We start from the raw sequence: 18610 nt of genomic DNA, 5'->3' as shown, positions 1-18610 counted from the left end.
AACTTCAACACAGACACAACGGAATGTTCATGATCGTGTTTAGTTCTCTTGCACCGACTCTTGTTTTCGGACACAGAAAGCCTGTTTTGAAGCAGCTAGCTTGATCACATGAAAGTACCGTACTATCTTCAAATCTTTATGCCCTATAATTCACTTCAGTAAAATGACATCTGCCAGTTAACACTTGAAGCAGCTCAACTATGCCCTCTTAGAGGGCCAGTAGTTGTTACATTTGATGATTTTTTCACTAAATGTTTTGTGGGTCAATTGCAAATTCTCGTTTTTCTCCCCAAAGCATGACAAAATACCTATGACTAGGGGCAGTTCTCAATCCCTGGTTCTCGCATTAGTTGTTGACACTGATTATCTACATGGTGTCAGCCATTCGATTTCAATTGCAATTTTTTTATCAAGTTGGCAAATTTGCTTTCATAGAATGATGATAAACGAAACTGCCGTCTACATGAGAACAGCTGCTGGTCTATGCTGGTGGTGGCTACAATCATAGACAGTAGAGGGGGAGACTATGCTAAAATTAACAGGAGGAAAGTCGGGTATTTGCTGTGGGATTATTTCAAGAGGTAAAACGGCCCCTTGGAGAAGACGTGATCTTCGTGTTAGTAGGTCTGCATATTATTAGTATGCTAATGAACCTTTGACTACAAATTTTTTATGTATCAAGGCCTTCAAAACATGCTTGGCATGTATAAGTGCAAAATGCACTGTTATTGTTTACATTACATTTTGAATTATAGTCTGGGCTAGAATTCACTTGTCAACAATATCAATGCAGTCTATACATGTACAGATTGAGTTGAAGAGCTGAATACGGTCTATCTCAATATACTTTAGGGAGTAGAACAAGAAATTGTGGTTGATATGCCATACAAAAGTAGTGGAACATAATCACCAAAAGTTAGAGCTGATGAGTCACAGCTAGAATTGTATTAGAGTTGTCAATTTGTTTTGGGCATTCACACATATTTTGAAGGCTAACGAAAAAACGTAAATGTACCTCAATTTTCATGTAGGGTGAAAAAACCTGTTTATTCCAAGATATTTTCTACAATGAACTTGACAAAATATCCACATTGACATAACTTAATCACTTTAACTTACTGAAGATTGCTTTGCAACTTCTGTATAACTTTAGTAAAAACATTATGTACAATCCAACTTTTTGAGTGTACAAACATAAAAACCACAAATCTTCTTAATTTTTGCAGTTACTTTCTATGATGTCTAGAGTCCCTCCTGGAGGGCGCTCTATCTCTGTCTCGTACACCTGCTTTATTTCGGCCAGATTCTGTGTAACTTCGGCCCTCCCTTTTGTCACTCTCCTTCCTCGGAATATTGCCACTGCCTCCTGATCTTCCATTTCCAGCTCTGTGTCTGGAGTCGCTGTGATGGTCAGTCATACTTTTCCTTGATTCAGAACTTCTCTCACGGATTCTGCATCTCTCATCGTCTCTGACTGATCGACCATGAGACTCACGGTCAGCAGGCCTAATCTGGCTTTTTCTATCCCTACTTGCAGTACGTTTCACTACATCTGTCTTATTTCTCTCTCTCCTGCTTGTTGAATTTCTCCTTTGCTCTGTTTGCTTTTTCTTCTGGATAATTGATCTGAGATCATTCCTTGATGATGCTGAAGTCCTTCGTGACTGTTTCAAGTCAAGTCTATCCTGCGATTTACGTCTTCTGTGTGATCTGACTTCATTACTTTTCTTGCTTCTGTCAGTTGCAGCTCTCTTTTCCTTCTCTTTCTCATCGTCTGATTCACTGCTCAGAATTTCTCCTTCTGAAAGTTCATATTCTGTCTCTTTCATGCTATCGAATTCATCAACATCATGTTCGTGTTCAACTTTGACACCTGTCTCCACACTGAGATCTTTGTCTGGTATAGCACCATCTTCACTGTCCTCATACAGACATGAACTTTCCCTTTGAGATGAAGTCAAATCATCAATGTCTCCATCCTGGGGCATAAACGATCCTGGAGTCGGAGGGGCCTGATCACCAAAACTTGAATCAAATTCATTATCGCTGCCAATGGGGGCGCTTAGTTCTGTGAACTCTAAGACAATCTCGTCGCTGTCTGGGTTGTTCTGTGTGGTGGCATCACCAGAGCTACACACTTCAACATGTCCATTTACAGCAATGTCCTCTTCCATCTCAGTTTGGCGTTGAATTTGCTCACCCGATGTCACACCTACTGCCTGCAATTGGCAGTCATCGGTGCTGTTGTTCTGGTCACCACACACTGTCTCTTCACCATTAATTTTCTCTCGGTCTTCCTCTTCCATTCGATCCTTGGTAACTGATGATGTTACAGTCACAATACTGCCTTCACCGCTTGCATCCTCTCCCGGAACACTGTCAGCATCACATTTTGTAGTACTATCTGGCATCTCTGTCTCATCAACTTCACCACGAGCAAAGTCTTCATCACTCTCACATACTCCCTGAACAGGCAATGTATTTGGACCACGGTGTGTGAGCCTTTGAGTTTCCTGTACACCTCCTTCAGTTTCACTTGCTTTGCTCACATCAATGCTATTGTCTGATTCTTCCTGGTTTGAAGGAGTCCTTGGACCTTGTACAGCAAATACATCAAATGATGATGGAAAAGTATCATCTATATTTACACGATTATCAACATTAGTAGAAATACCAGGTTTCTGTCTCTCCTCTGTAGTACTGATGTCATAATCTTTAGAAGTCTCTACTTGTGATTGTAGATTACTTTTATCTATGCTTTTTCTTTTCTCTGACTTTGATTTTGATTTCTCTTTTCCAGAGGATGTTCGTTTCTTTGCTCTTTTGTCATCTTTAGAGCTCCTTCTTTTCTTCTTTTCGGTTTTATCACCAACTTCCTTACTGATATGTGAGGTTTCAGATTTTGGATCAAGTTTTGGCTTGGAAGAACTGCTCTTCTTAGCAACTCTTTAGGTTTTTGAAGTGAGTTTGTTGGCATCATTCACAGTCTCTGTTTCCCTGTGCATTTCTTTCTCAAGATGCTCTTCGGTGGTTTTATCCAGACTTTTCTCATCACCACTTTCTTCGTCCTCATTTCTCTCTGAACATGTCAGTTCCTTGTTGAGCTTTTGTAGCATACATGTATTCTGCTTCTCTTTACCATTTGTGTCATAAATGGCTGTTAAACTTTCCTCTTTCTTCTTATCAGTGTTTGAAAATTTTGTTCCCGTTTCATAAATCCTGTCCTTATCTTGCTTTTTCTCACTGCTGCTTCTTGAGGCTGGCTTCTGTACATCAAGGCCTTCCTTTGTGTGTGACCTTTCCTTAGCACTGTTTGAGTGTTGATCTGCCTTACGACTGCTTTCCTTGCTTCTTGTCTGAGATGATTTTAATTTCCTGTTGGATGATTCACTTCTAGGGGAGCCAGCTTTGGCTGGGGTTTCTGTTTTACCAACAGTTTTACTGCTAGAGTTCCTAGGAACCTTTGTCCTTTGTTCTGAACTCTTTCTCCTTTGTTTACTTATCTGCTCATCTGTGCTACGCTTTCTTTTACTAACAAGTTTTTGTTCTTTGTGGTTATGTTTCTCATCAAGTCTCCTCTCGGAACTTTTTCTCTTCTCTCCCTCTTCTTTCCTTTCGCTGCTTTCATTTCCTAATTTTCTCCTATGTCGTTCATCTGGCAAGCTGCTTTTATCTCTGTCATGAGCTCTTTTCTCATCCGATGTACTTGTCTCTGTTCTTCTCCGCTTTATATTGTTTCCACTCCTTACTATGTGTTTGGACGGATTCTCCTCAAAGCTGCCGCTTCGACTCCTCTTTCTGGCACCAACTCGTCTATGCTCTTCCACTTTAACTTTTCCATGGTGTCTTTTTGCACCCCCTTTGTCATGAGTGCCATCGACTTGTTCAGGCGTTTTTGTTCTGCGAGCTTTCTTATCGCTTGAGCCCGAAGCCGCCTTTCTATGCCTGGGGACTGTGTCATTTTCGTATTTAGAGTGTCCTGGGCTGCAAGTGCTGCGACTTCGACTCCTGGAAGTCTGTCTTTTGTGGTGTAGATGTTCATCACTATGATTTACACTAGTTTTATATTTCTTATCATGTTTCCCTGCTTCTTCAGGCTTGTAACTTTTTTCCCTTTTTGTGTGACTCTCTCTGGGTTCAGAATGCTTCGCATGATGACCTGAGTCTGTGTGAGTTACAATTCCCGATTTTTTGTCCTTTTCAGGATTTCTATCACGACTACCACTGACCTTGTCGTCATACTCCTTTTTTCTTGAACAGTAAAGGTCATGTGACTCCTTAGAAGGGTTCATTAGGTTCACGCTCTCAGGATCTATGCGATCCTTGCTTTCACTGCCCGCTGCAATATCGTACTGCACAGGCTCACTTCTAAATCCGCTGTCATTGCTTGGTGAATTCATATCCCTTTTACCGCTGTCACCTTCGGTTTGATTTCCCTGGTAAGCTAAGGAAATGAGTCTGTTGGAAATTCCCATCTTGTCAGAGCAGTCTTTGTTGCTTTGAAATTGGGCCATCCCAAGCTCTTGGATCCTACTCTGTGCATACTGAAGTCTGGAAGAAAAAAGTCAGAAAAATATTTTCAACTTGGAAATTCTATCCTGATTATCTTTTGTAATAGTCTAATTGCAAATGCGAAATGTGTGTCATGGGCTTATTTGTGACAAAGAGGTACACTGTATCAACCATGTTTTCAACTAAATTAAACTGGACCAATATAAACTGTAAGCATCTGATACTGTCATAAAATAGGTTACAGCAAAAATACTTAGGGAACAAAGATATATAACATTATCAGAGTGTGTGGTACATGTAAGTACTGTAATTGGTACTGCAGTCCTTTGTAAATGGACTTACCATGCATTGTGTTCAGCACTGGAAAACATTTAATTGCTGACCACTGAGCAAAATGCACAGAAACAAACATCAATATTTAGACTTAACCAAACATATGGGTACTGCACTATGAATGAATTTCAAATGAAACAACTGTGTGTGAGTTAGATAGATTGGGCTGCATGCTTATCCAAAATTTAGTTACGTTTCCAACAAAATTTAACCGAATATGGTACACTGAAACGCCGTGGAAGAAAGAGGATTAACTTAACCTCAATTATCTATGAACATAGCTTACATGTTGGTTGGAAGACATACTGCTATAGAAAAAGACAGAAAAACTGAGTCTTTGCTGCCTTTCACAGATAATATATCCACTCTTTTCATCTTTTCCATGGCTACAAAGAGATTCAGTGACTTTTTACATAGGGATCTATATAACACTTACTTTTTTCTCAGTCTATCTATTTCATAGTCTTTCCTTTCAACTTCACTTTTTGCTGTCAAGTACAGTAGCGAGATGTTCTTTCTGAGTACTTCATTTTCCTCAGCATATGCTTTGTTCTGAAAGAGAAACAATATTTGTGAGTTCGCAACTGAAGACAAAAGTATACATGTATTTCACTTAGCTTTAATTTCACTATTTTAATGTTTGAGAACTTTTCACCGGGATTTCAGTTTACAAATTTGAAGGAAAAACAATGTAATTTATTGTTATTTGGCATTTGTACAGTGATTTAATTCAGTGGATTTCACCTATCAGTGAAAATAGTGAAATTCAATTACGGTGAATAACTGTAGTGCTTTTACAATACTTGTGATAAGCCTTTGTATTCTTGGAAAACTGATGAACAAACCTGAGATAAAATCTCTAAAACGGTAAATTGTTAGATGAGATTGCTTCTGTGCATACTGTACAATGTAGAATGTTCAGACTACACTTTAACATACAAGTCATGTATTTAAAATACATGATTACTGGTACTTTGATTATTAAGCTGAGTGTACCGGTACAGTGTAATCACATGGAGAAATTCTGTTTTGCAAGATGTTTCAATGGACAAATTCAAAACATCATTTCAACATGTGTATATTGTCTAGCGCAAGTGCAGCACTGTAACATGTACATTCCCCAACACATCCAAGGTCAGTCAAGTTCATCCAGCATCCAAATTAAGTTTGAAAACTGAAAGGTGTCTGTTTCACTTTATCAAAAGCATCTTGCTATCATTCCTACACCCTTCTCTGCCAAGTATTCTTCCACAAGTTCTAAGGAAACTTAAGAGAAGAATATTACCAAAATGCTATTGTCACTGGCATTTTAAGCCAGAATATGCCCTGGGGACAGACGTTCTGACTATCAAACTTTTACAACAGTTTTGGTCTACTACGTGTGGAGGCTCATTTTGAAGCTTATGGAGAAAATCAAAGTTTTTATCGCCTTATTTTTGTGAAAATTTTAATTTCCCCATAGAGGTGAGTTTAACGCAGGGATGGTGGCCATTTTGAAATTCAATTGTCAGGAAAGATTTTGCTATTTGTTTCTCTATTCCAAACTTTTGCATGCTGACCTGTGGTTTTTATTGTAGATTACAAAAGGAAATGGTTCCAAGTTTCCTTTAAGAAAACTTGGGCAAAAATGCAAGCCTTTTACACTGTACGTACATGTACATTTACATTGAATTATCTATGAATGAATTCTATGGTATATTATAAATCCTTTTCTCACCTGAGTTTTAAATTTGTTGTAGTCTGCTGACATCTCTTCGAGCTGCTTTTTACAGACTGCATGTTCTTCTTTCAACTGTGGGAGAATAAATTCATGAATTCTTTGAATTTCCTTTCTAATTTTGAACACATGAAGTGTGGAAGAAAAAAAATTCAATCTTGCTTAAAAACAGCATTCAGTACTTACATTACAATGGTGGTTAGCATATGTAAAAGGACATTAAAATTCAAAACAGAAAAAGCTATCGTGAGAATCTCTGAATGTGCGATATTGAAAGTTCAAAGGTGATATAAGAAATATGTGAACCAAGCTGACAAAACAGTTACCCATATATGGTACACATTTACACAGGTACACTGAGCCGATATGTTTCACAGTATATGCATGTATGTACAAACTTCAAATTTTCCCAAGAAATGAATTCATAAAATCCTAAAGAAGAAAAAGAGTTCTGACAAATCTCAGTCCCAGTTAGTATACAGCATTCATGGAGATTCTCACCTTGTCAAACTGTGTTTGTACGTCAGAGGTCACAAGGTCAGTGTACAAATCAAAGCCACAGCTTTCTTCATCTATCATCTCCACTGGAGTGGGTGTCTCGTCAGTCTCGTTCATTGTGCTTCTCTCAGGGCAAGAAATCACATCATGTAACAACTGCTACCTGGAAAGAAATAGATCACTTATTCAACACATGCTCTATCAGGACACTGTCAGGTATAAACTAATTTGCAATGGGGGTTATTGATGTTCTGTGCGGGTTAAAGATAAATCTGCCTGGCCCAGTGTTTGAACAGTCAACAGTCAACAGAACAACATGTATATACATGTACATGCACGGTACTAATCTGCACATTCCCATGTTAGCTAGTATACATTTTGTTTATACTGTTGTAGATAATATTCATATCATATGACTTCTGGTCGCTGATTGTGGATGTTCGCTTTAACCTGCTCACCCCAGTTCCCTGTAAACAAGTCCACACTCACTATATGGGTTATGCTAAACCCTGGTGGTGAAAGGTTTAAAGCCTGGGGTGGACTTAATCCAAAAACCTAGCAACATATTTATATAACGATTGCAATTTCAAAGGACAACAAAAGACAGAAACGCCTAATAATCTTCTTAACACAACAGTCAATCCCGATCCTAGGCCTTTTCGAACCAGGGTTTAAGAGATCACACATGCATTTATATGCATTTAAACCATGGCATTGCAACGGTCAATATTAGCCCAAGTTAGACAACATTCTAGTTGTTTATATTCTGCATAAAACTAAACGTACTCTGAAGATTGCAAAATCACATACTGTATATCATTCAATAAAAACATCAATATTTATGTAAGTCTAAACAAGGCAGCAATACAGTGAAATCTGTTTTTACATATTACAAGTACAGCTTTAGGGGTCTACAAATGGCCATTGAGTCTTTCAAATATGCAAACTCGTACAAGGCATGCTTTTGTGTTTAACCACCTTGACATGATAGCAAGAGATAAATTTGGCAAAACAGTTATCAGCCATCAGACCAAAATACAAGTACATGTACACTGTGCATTGATTACAGAAGCCAGCTCATGCATTATATATGTATGTGCTCGTGTACAATGTACCCTGGTAATCAAAGTGCGCCAAATGATGGTCTCAGAACTGTTTGAAGTTTGTTTGCATGTCAATCTTTTGTCTGCACATGATATAATCATTCTGAATACATCAATTAGAGAACCATGCATAATTTCATTATGAAAGAGCAATTCATATTTGAAGATATAAGCCTTGTTCTCACTGGGTGCAACAACGTTGTCGAAATCTAACAGTTTTGATTGGTAAACACCTACGGATTAAGTTTTAATCTGTGCTTGCATCTTTACGCAGTCACTTTGCTCTTTGTTTTGGGCGATTTGCCGGCGTTACGTGCCCTCAGTTCAATATATGTATATGTTCCAAGAAGCTGTAGGTCAAAGCTGTATGAGATGAAAGTATTTTCATATTCAATATTCCATCCTAATTTGACAGATGTTATATTCTAACCCATAGGCCCAACTGTATCTATTAGTTCTCAACCAACGTACAAACACTTGGCCCATTTGCCAAAGCGCATAGTTGATGAGATGTTTTGCGAAACAGTGAATTAATATTGGAAGCACGGCCATACTCTATGCATTGGGGAGATAAAATTGATGTTACATGTCTCCGAACAAAAATAGGGATGTTTAGGCGGTACCAAAGGTGATGAATCACTTAGTTGAATAGAACAAAACTAGTCAAACACCATATTTTTAGATTTCGGCATACACTTGTCCGTTCCATGTGCAACGGTACGAAGATGTTATATTTTTCCATCAAACAGATTCTGCATTAATCAGTATAGAATGGTCTTGTATGGTGTAAGAATGCAAGACTCACTCTCCAACCGTATTATTTGAAATCCTTCGGCCCGCACCTCTTTGTTGAAATCATGAATAAGGGAATTTTTCTCGGTGAAAGCAAATCAAATAAAACTTTGGAGGGGTTTATACGTTGAAAACAGTAGATATCTTCCTAAATAAAGTTGAGAATGGAGGACCGAACGGACCTACTGAAGCACTGCCCTGCAATTACGTACATTACAGTTGAACATTTTGAAAAATCTCGCTTGTACCTCCATAATGAAGCCATTGAGGTACAACGCGCACACAGATATGTACGTTCAGTGTTGTTGTTATCTGTGCTTGTGTATCACTTGGCGATCACGAAATAACTTTCGTACAGAGCAATATTTTGCAAAACCAACGTTACTTAAATGAAAACTCGATGCTGATAAAGTTCACTTCTCAGAAGCAAGTCAACTGTGACTTGACACATTGATTTTTAACAAATTTAAATTGGTCAGGCACTTCCAAATATTCCCGCCTGAAGCCCGCCATCGCAGAGATCTCTGGCCTCGATATTTGCTGTTACTTCCCCTTCACCGACTACATTTGGGTGAAATATGTCGTCTCTTAAATACTGCACATTTTATTTCGAAATCTGAGTTGCAAATAACGATAGATAAACGAATCACTACTTACTTACTGCAAAAATGTTTGAATACTGTGCCTTCGATCGTCCGCACGTACTTCCCTGGAAAACTGAGAAATTGATTTCCCAACAAACTAAAGTAAACCCCCAAGCTGCATGTAAATGAAACAACTTCGTCTGAAGCCTCATGGCTTTATTTTTGAAAACTATTCCAAAAAAATTTTCAGCCGGGTAGTTAATATGAATAACATGCTTTGTGGTTACGGCGTTTTGTTTTCTATATCTACTATTTACTTCAGGTTTACAATATTTACGTCAGGAAAACAAACCGAAACAAACAATTTCTAGGTAGCCTAGGGATACCTTGTCTCCCACAATGCATACAACTTCCGTTCGACAATCAGCTGAGAGTGATCGAAAACAACGCCTACAGCAAATGCCTTCACTTTCCAGGCTTGATGTGAAGATGCCGACCAACATCGTGTGCAAGCCGTCATCTTAAAATAATGCTTGGATAGCCAGAATTCGGTAGTTTTCAACAGTATCTTATGCATGTGACAGAAGCCACAGCATCACGATTTGCAGGTATGCAGTACAGTGTACGAACTTCTCGTTTGTAGTTGTACCGCCATCATCCATGCAAGGCTACTATTTTGTAGTAATACAACTTGTAAACTTCTACTAAGTCTAACGCAATACAGTATAAAAAGGGGTCAGCAATCAGGTTTAACGTCAATTCAAGGCGCCAAAACACTGTTGATTGACCGTGCAGAGAAGGGCACATGACAACGATAAAAGCTACAAAACTACTGTACCATACACTTGCAAGTTGCAGCCAATTTTCAGTGGGATGGACCCTTCAATCTGTGATAAATAGGTTAACTCTGATTGAAAACAGGGAAGTATTATTCCATCTTCTGGCCACCATAAATAGCACTGTTGGTTACATGTACAACATGAATATGCGACTCATATCCTACTCATGCATTGCATGTCCAAACTTAATTATATTCTGATGCACTTAAGTGTTGTGTTACTGAGGCAGGTTTTTCAGCAGTAATGTATTATTGTGAAAAAATTGAAAAATAATGACAGGAAAACAAAGACAAACACCATGTAAATAGACAATTGTAAACAAGCAAAAACCAAATATTGAAGACTGCAGCTTGAAATGTACAGTATTAGTGAGCATTCTGTTTCATTTGACCCACATTAAACCTTTGACCTTCATATGCTTACAGGTACTTACAGTTGAGTAAGTGTTCTGAAAAATGTAGAGTATATGTAATATGTTGATTCCAAATTTCTTCAGCAAATACATATGTGTAAGCACAACAAAAACTGTCGACAAATTTACTCATTGAAGGGAAATTTAAAACTGATAACCGGTCACAGTTCTAGTACTGTCAGTGTACATTATTTATATGTTTATATGAAAGGAAGCTATAGGGCCCAACTTTAATGTTATTCCTTGGTCTTCTCCGGGACAACCAAACCTTGCCTCAGGACTACCAATTTCTTGAAACAGTTGTTCCGTTTGACTACCACTTATTCACCTGTGTTATGGAATAAAATCACTGTGTACATCTGAAGGATTGTGTTTGTTTCAAGGTGGCTTGCAGACTTTCCAAACAACTGTCTCTGTGTTTGTGTATTAACCTGGTAAAATGATGATGTTATCAGCTGTAAATTCATACTAAATCTTCTTTTGCCTTTCAGGATTATGAAAAAGTGGGGGTGTGGAGGATTAGTTCCTTTTGTCTTGTATTGTTTTGTTTTACATTGATGGATTAGCTTATATGAACAGAAAATTGATAACTTTATGGAATAGTATTTGTACGTTTCTGCTAAAAGTGCTTTTATACATCATCACTATGTTGCCTTGCTGATTGGATGGAAATTTAACTACACGAGAAAGTATGATGTTCATTCTCTTTTTAAGAAATAGTAATCATATAATTAAAAATTAGCTGAGAAGCTGGGGTAAAAGCAGACAACCAAATGCGTTTTTGTGACTTCTTAATTTCGGGAATGGTTGTCCACTTGAATTACCATATAAAAAAATTAATAGCGATCCCTGAAGCTGTTATGGATCTATAAAATTTTGGTATGTCAGTTCTGAACCTTCCTTCTACATAAGTAGTACAATACATATACATTGCCTGAGTACATGTAGGTAAAGCCTCACTTATTTATCTTTTTATGCAGACTATGACAGAGTGACAGTCGTTGACTTTTGTACCAGCAACAAATTTATCTGTATGCCTGTTTGTGAAGTTTCAGAGCCTACAAAAAAATACATTAAAAAAAATCATTTGATCATCTGCTTACAGGCATAGGCATAGACACAAGCCAGAATATCAGTTAACCCTTTCCTGCCAGACAGTAATAACTGTATCACTTCCCCATCAGCCAAGTCAGTAAAAAGCGGTATTGAGCCAAAACATGACGTATTTTCACCCACTTGGCTTGGTATGTTATAGCATCTTTTGTCCAAAAAAAATCAACTTTACAGTATTATGTTTTCAACAGCCTTCAAATGTACAGTATTATGTTAAAATACACCATATGGAATACGTTGTGTTTCATTAATTTTAACCATCTTGACCTGGTGGTGAAATATGGACTTGGCAGGAAAAGGGTTAAATATGTTCAACCTGTTTTCTCCGTTGCTTTAAAAAATCACAGGTCAGTATACAAATCAAAGCCACAGCTTTCTTCATCTATCATCTCACTGGAGTGGGTGTCTCGTCAGTCTCGTTCATTGTGCTTCTCTCGGGGCAAGAAATCACATCATGTAACAACTGCTACCTGGAAAGAAATAGATCACTTATTCAACACATGCTCTATCAGGACACTGTCAGGTATAAACTAATTTGCAATGGGGGTTATTGATGTTCTGTGCGGGTTAAAGATAAATCTGCCTGGCCCAGTGTTTGAACAGTCAACAGTCAACAGAACAACATGTATATACATGTACATGCACGGTACTAATCTGCACATTCCCATGTTAGCTAGTATACATTTTGTTTATACTGTTGTAGATAATATTCATATCATATGACTTCTGGTCGCTGATTGTGGATGTTCGCTTTAACCTGCTCACCCCAGTTCCCTGTAAACAAGTCAACACTCAAAATGGGCTATGCTAAACCCTGGTGGTGAAAGGTTTAAAGCCCGGTGTGGACTTAATCCAAAAACCTAGCAACACATTTATATAACGATTGCAATTTCAAAGGACAACAAAAGACAGAAACGCCTAATAATCTTCTTAACACAACAGTCAATCCCGATCCTATTCAGAAATAGTAATCATATAATTAAAAATTAGCTGAGAAGCTGGGGTAAAAGCAGACAACCAAATGCGTTTTTGTGACTTCTTAATTTCGGGAATGGTTGTCCACTTGAATTACCATATAAAAAAATTAATAGCGATCCCTGAAGCTGTTATGGATCTATAAAATTTTGGTATGTCAGTTCTGAACCTTCCTTCTACATAAGTAGTACAATACATATACATTGCCTGAGTACATGTAGGTAAAGCCTCACTTATTTATCTTTTTATGCAGACTATGACAGAGTCGTTGACTTTTGTACCAGCAACAAATTTACCTGTATGCCTGTTTGTGAAGTTTCAGAGCCTACAAAAAATACATCAAAAAAAATCATTTGATCATCTGCTTACAGGCATAGGCATAGACACAAGCCAGAATATCAGTTAACCCTTTTCCTGCCAGACAGTAATAACTGTATCACTTCCCCATCAGCCAAGTCAGTAAAAAGCGGTATTGAGCCAAAACATGACGTATTTTCAACCACTTGGCTTGGTATGTTATAGCATCTTTTGTCCAAAAAAAATCAACTTTACAGTATTATGTTTTCAACAGCCTTCAAATGTACAGTATTATGTTAAAATACACCATATGGAATACGTTGTGTTTCATTAATTTTAACCATCTTGACCTGGTGGTGAAATATGGACTTGGCAGGAAAAGGGTTAAATATGTTCAACCTGTTTTCTCCGTTGCTTTAAAAAATCACAGGTCAGTATACAAATCAAAGCCACAGCTTTCTTCATCTATCATCTCCACTGGAGTGGGTGTCTCGTCAGTCTCGTTCATTGTGCTTCTCTCGGGGCAAGAATTACATCATGTAACAACTGCTACCTGGAAAGAAATAGATCACTTATTCGACACATGCTCTATCATGACACTGTCATCTATAAACTAATTTGCAATGGGGGTTATTGATGTTCTGTGCGGGTTAAAGATAAATCTGCCTGGCCCAGTGTTTGAACGGTCAACAGTCAACAGAACAACATGTATATACATGTACATGCACTGTACTAATCTGCACATTCTTATGTTAGCTAGTATAGGTTTTTTTTATACCATTGTAGATAATTTTCATATCATATGACTTCTGGTCGCTGATTGTGGATGTTCGCTTTAACCTGCTCACCCCAGTTCCCTGTAAACAGTCAACACTCAAAATGGGTTATGCTAAACCCTGGTGGTGAAAGGGTTAAAGCCCGGTGTGGACTTAATCCAAAAACCTAGCAACACATTTATATAACGATTGCAATTTCAAAGGACAACAAAAGACAGAAACGCCTAATAATCTTCTTAACACAACAGTCAATCCCGATCCTATTCAGAAATAGTAATCATATAATTAAAAATTAGCTGAGAAGCTGGGGTAAAAGCGGACAACCAAATGCGTTTTTGGGACTTCATAATTTCGGGAATGGTTGTCCACTTGAATTACCGTATAAAAATTTAATAGCGATCCCTGAAGCTGTTATGGATCTATAAAATTTTGGTATGTCAGTTCTGAACCTTCCTTCTACATAAGTACAATACATATACATTGCCTGAGTACATTTAGGTAAAGCCTCACTTATTTATCTTTTTATGCAGACTATGACAGAGTGACAGTCGTTGACTTTTGTACCAGCAACAAATTTATCTGTATGCCTGTTTGTGAAGTTTCAGAGCCTACAAAAAAATACATTAAAAAAAATCATTTGATCATCTGCTTACAGGCATAGGCATAGACACAAGCCAGAATATCAGTTAACCCTTTTCCTGCCAGACAGTAATAACTGTATCACTTCCCATCAGCCAAGTCAGTAAAAAGCGGTATTGAGCCAAAACATGACGTATTTTCAACCACTTGGCTTGGTATGTTATAGCATCTTTTGTCCAAAAAAAATCAACTTTACAGTATTATGTTTTCAACAGCCTTCAAATGTACAGTATTATGTTAAAATACACCATATGGAATACGTTGTGTTTCATTAATTTTAACCATCTTGACCTGGTGGTGAAATATGGACTTGGCAGGAAAAGGGTTAAATATGTTCAACCTGTTTTCTCCATTGCTTTAAAAAAATCACAGGGACAACAAGATTGTCCATGACAGTTCATGACACATAGCATTGCAATTTTCACTTCTTCTCCAGTAAAATAGCCATGTTCATGTACTAGCATTATTTTCCCAATTTACCATTACAATGACACATAATGGTGAGACTTCACTGTTGTATGTACATTTTCACCTTATAGTTATACTGTACATATGTAGATGCATACAAATTTTGTCATATTCCAGGATAAATGTCAAGAATTTTTCGCATGAATTCTTTGTTATAATGTACTGTTATTGTAACCTATTTTGACAGGAAAAATTTACAAGTAAACAAATATGCTACTTAGATGATGTGAATTTGTCCTGAAGAAGACACAAAGCGTTTGTACACACCACCACCATCAACACTACCACCAGCCACCACTTTCAGAATGGCCCTGTTTGGTGGGTACAGTGAGGTGGCAGCTTACAGCCAGGCACCGGAAATCTTCTTTGAAGAAGATGATGTTGAGATGATAGCGGAGTTACCACCCCATCTTGCTCCACATGTCAGGGTACCACATCCTTGGCTGACCAACGCGAGCTTCAAGGAGGACTTCATCTTGATTTCGGAGTTTTCAGAGCAAGAGGGCCCTAAACCGTTGGTAAGCTGCAAATAGAAGTATCTCTCCTTTTGTTGTAGACTGTTTACAGCTTCTTGTGCCATCATGGCCTTGGAACTTTTGAACGTTTTGCTGAAGCAAGCCCTCAAGCCTTCCACGCTTGGTTGTGAGGAAAAGCATATTCCTTCATATCCCATGGTACTTTCCACAGTGGCTACATCAGTATTTACGGCATAGAAGGCACAAAAAACTATTTACTGTCTACTTTAACCCTTTCACACCCAGTTCCCTGTGTACAGGTCCAACTTTACCATAGAAAACATGGATTTGGGACAAACCATGGCGGTTAAAGTTGCAATATGGATCAGAATTGACCTTCATATTTCGAAAATTTAACTTTATAGAAAAATCCATAACAATTTCATTTGCAGATTCGATCATTAACAGGAACATGGGGGTGGCTCTAATTCGAGTAAATTGATTTAATTACCGAATAAATTGCTGTTTTGGTACGTACTGTTTGCGAGAGTAAAGCACAGAATTTGAAACGTCATTTTTACTATTTGAATATGTACGCATGCGTATTTGATGCATGGTAACGGTTTATGAAATTGCAACATCGTGCCAACATGCTTAGCTAGACATCTCACGGGCAAGCGGTCAGGTCTCTGCCCGCGCCATGGATCTCTGCTGACTGATTCAGCCTTGTAAAAATGGAAGAAATTAGCCCAAAATGTCGGCAAAATAAACATTGTTTGGTCAGATCGAAAGATGGAACCAGAAAAAAGAGTGACACGCGACTGCTGCACCACGTCGAGGAGGCAGACTGTGTCTACAGTTTCTCTCGAAAACACCAACGTCGCCACTGTGTGATGATCAACTTAGCTAGCCAGCGGTGTTTCCTCGGGCAACACCGACCTACCAACACCGTGGCCGTGCGGACCCCATGATTTGTAAGGTGAACCGGGTCATAGTCCCCCCGCAAGGAAATAACTTAGATCTGTTAGCATTCATTGATAATCTATATCCTTCAGGTTAAATATGCATTTTTCGGAAATAAAGAAAAACTGCAGTCTCCATCATTACATGTAATGGATGGTCTCATTTACGACGCGTCGATCGACGCGCTGACATGGCAATGCAAGACCAGACAGAGGGGCGAGACAGTTGCCGAACTTCTGCAGTGGTGGACGATACTGAAGTGGGCAAAGCTTTCAAATAAATATAGCGTGCAGATACCTCGCCTTTCAATGTGAAAAAATGTAACAACATGCAACGGGGAGAAGATTGCGGAAACGCTGTCAGGCACGCGGTACGTGAACACAACCAGATCGGTGTACGTGGTCTGGACGCTCGATCGATCGAACGTACACAGTACTGGTGCATACGGCGCGGCACTGACGTACATGTATATGGGTGAGAAAAATCAATTACACGATCTTTTGTACAGCTGTACTTTAACATATCGATATACTTATATTTCTGAAACATTGTGATGCTACCAAAGTTTGGCAAACACAAAATTTACAATGAATTATCATTATGTGTGTCAAGTTCTGTCAGCGTGACAACATCGCCCCTCCAATGTGCACTCCCGTGAGACGTCATCACTCTTGGTTGTACTTGTCACGTGCACAGCAGAAAACGCCAATGTTTTTGTTTTGAAAGTTTGTTTACAAAACAGCTTTTCTAGGCGGTCGCAACGTATCAAAATGAACGTATTTGTGTGTCGGGATTGGTGAGAGGCTTAGCTAAGAAGAGTACTTCAACGTAGTATGGTCTATTTGCTTTAGTTTTACGAAAAAAAATCGGCAATTTTGATCCATATTGCAACTTTAAAGGGTTAAAGCAGCAGAATGATTTCCTAATGTCTAAATATGCTGTCTATATTGTGATAGTTGAATAGTGTTTGTGTTATCTGGATTTGGGACAATGGTCTGAGAGTTTATAAGTTACAGCTGAGATTTAAAGAATTGTAGTTAGGGTGAACAGACCAATGGCTAAAGTAAGACTTGCGATGGAAAATTGCCAATGGAAACAACAAGATAGATGAGGTGTCACACATTAAAAATACATATACATGTCAACATGAATTTGAACTAAAAAAGCCAAAAACAAACAAAACAAGAAAATTACAAGTGAGTTGCACTTCTAAGAGTTCTGAAAAATCATCTGTTTGATTATAGGAAGTTGAAATCAACACTAAATTATTTTGTTGTTTTACTCATTTTTTTTTGAAAAAGATAAATTTATTTCAGCATAGTCACAAATATAACAAATCTACATAACTGTGAATGCGTTAAAATTACAACGCGTCTTGTGTAAAAAACAAATAATTAGCTGTGTGATTATAAAAGATCATCATATGAATGCATTCAGGATGCATTCTTCTCCTTCCAGTCTTACAAGGCTTGAAAACTTTGTGATAAAATCCTCAGTTTTGTTCATCATCTTATAAATGAAATACAATGTATTCATCCATGAGGAGAGATGACATTTCAATTGCATGACATAGGATTGAAGGGAAACTTTAATCCCATAACCGAATTTCGAATATTCCAAACTGTATATTTTACAAAGGAAGTAATACAGTAAATAATGTCAGATGTTGCATTATTATCATTTTCGATTCCTGCAATTGCTAATCTTTTGATATTGATATTATTATCAAAGTTGTGGTTTCTGACAAAGAAAGAAATACATTTCTGCCAGATTTCTTTAACATATTTACACTCAAATAAGATGTGTTCCAGTGTTTCTTCTTGACCACAGATATGGCATTTCCCATCACTTAAATTGAAAGTTTTGGCCAAGCTTCCTGTGACTAGGCCTCGATGGAAAATCTTCCAATTTAAATCATTTACTGAATTGCTGACAATTTCTGTTGAATTAAGACGGCTGAATAGAGTAGCTTTGTAACTGTCAGTAAGACTTAGATTCTCAGCCCATTTTTGACCAATCTGACCTCTGACTGCATGCCATTTCTTATCAACTAATTTCCAATAAAGTGACTTGGTTTTGACCTCACTTTTTGTCAGACCATAATTCTCTAAGTCTAAAATATCTTGTTGTTTTA

The 18610-nt window shown here is 37.9% G+C and overlaps 3 protein-coding genes across 5 annotated transcripts in view; 1 reads left to right on the top strand and 2 right to left on the bottom strand.

Moving 5' to 3' along the window:
* Positions 1-1028: 1028 nt before the first annotated feature.
* LOC139142541 (splicing regulatory glutamine/lysine-rich protein 1-like) lies at positions 1029-9712 on the bottom strand. Of its 2 annotated transcripts, none has more exons than XM_070712500.1 (5): positions 9617-9712; positions 7064-7223; positions 6563-6637; positions 5282-5397; positions 1029-4551 (listed from the first exon to the last, which is right to left on the bottom strand). In XM_070712500.1, the coding sequence occupies exons 2-5, from the start codon at positions 7175-7177 to the stop codon at positions 2949-2951; spliced, it is 1908 nt and encodes a 635-aa protein (XP_070568601.1). In that variant the 5' UTR covers positions 7178-7223; positions 9617-9712; the 3' UTR covers positions 1029-2948. The 2 variants fall into 2 exon arrangements, with proteins under 2 accessions (XP_070568601.1, XP_070568602.1); XM_070712501.1 differs by having other exon boundaries at positions 9613-9683.
* LOC139141614 (uncharacterized protein DDB_G0283697-like) lies at positions 1227-2830 on the bottom strand. The gene is made up of 2 exons (XM_070711207.1): positions 2776-2830; positions 1227-2596 (listed from the first exon to the last, which is right to left on the bottom strand). The coding sequence occupies exons 1-2, from the start codon at positions 2828-2830 to the stop codon at positions 1227-1229; spliced, it is 1425 nt and encodes a 474-aa protein (XP_070567308.1).
* A 233-nt stretch (positions 9713-9945) lies between the features above and the next one.
* Positions 9946-18610, top strand: part of LOC139142540 (guanine nucleotide exchange protein smcr8a-like) — a 30087-nt gene continuing 21422 nt past the window's right edge. For both annotated transcript variants that reach the window (XM_070712499.1, XM_070712498.1), the window contains exons 1-2: positions 9946-10147; positions 15246-15576. In XM_070712499.1, the coding sequence (XP_070568600.1) occupies positions 15364-15576 (213 nt within the window). In that variant the 5' untranslated portion in view covers positions 9946-10147; positions 15246-15363. The remainder of the gene's footprint in view (positions 10148-15245; positions 15577-18610) is intronic.

Source organism: Ptychodera flava, chromosome 10, assembly GCF_041260155.1.
Source record: "Ptychodera flava strain L36383 chromosome 10, AS_Pfla_20210202, whole genome shotgun sequence".
Lineage (NCBI taxonomy): Eukaryota > Metazoa > Hemichordata > Enteropneusta > Ptychoderidae > Ptychodera > Ptychodera flava.
This window is presented reverse-complemented; position numbering and strand designations above follow the sequence as displayed.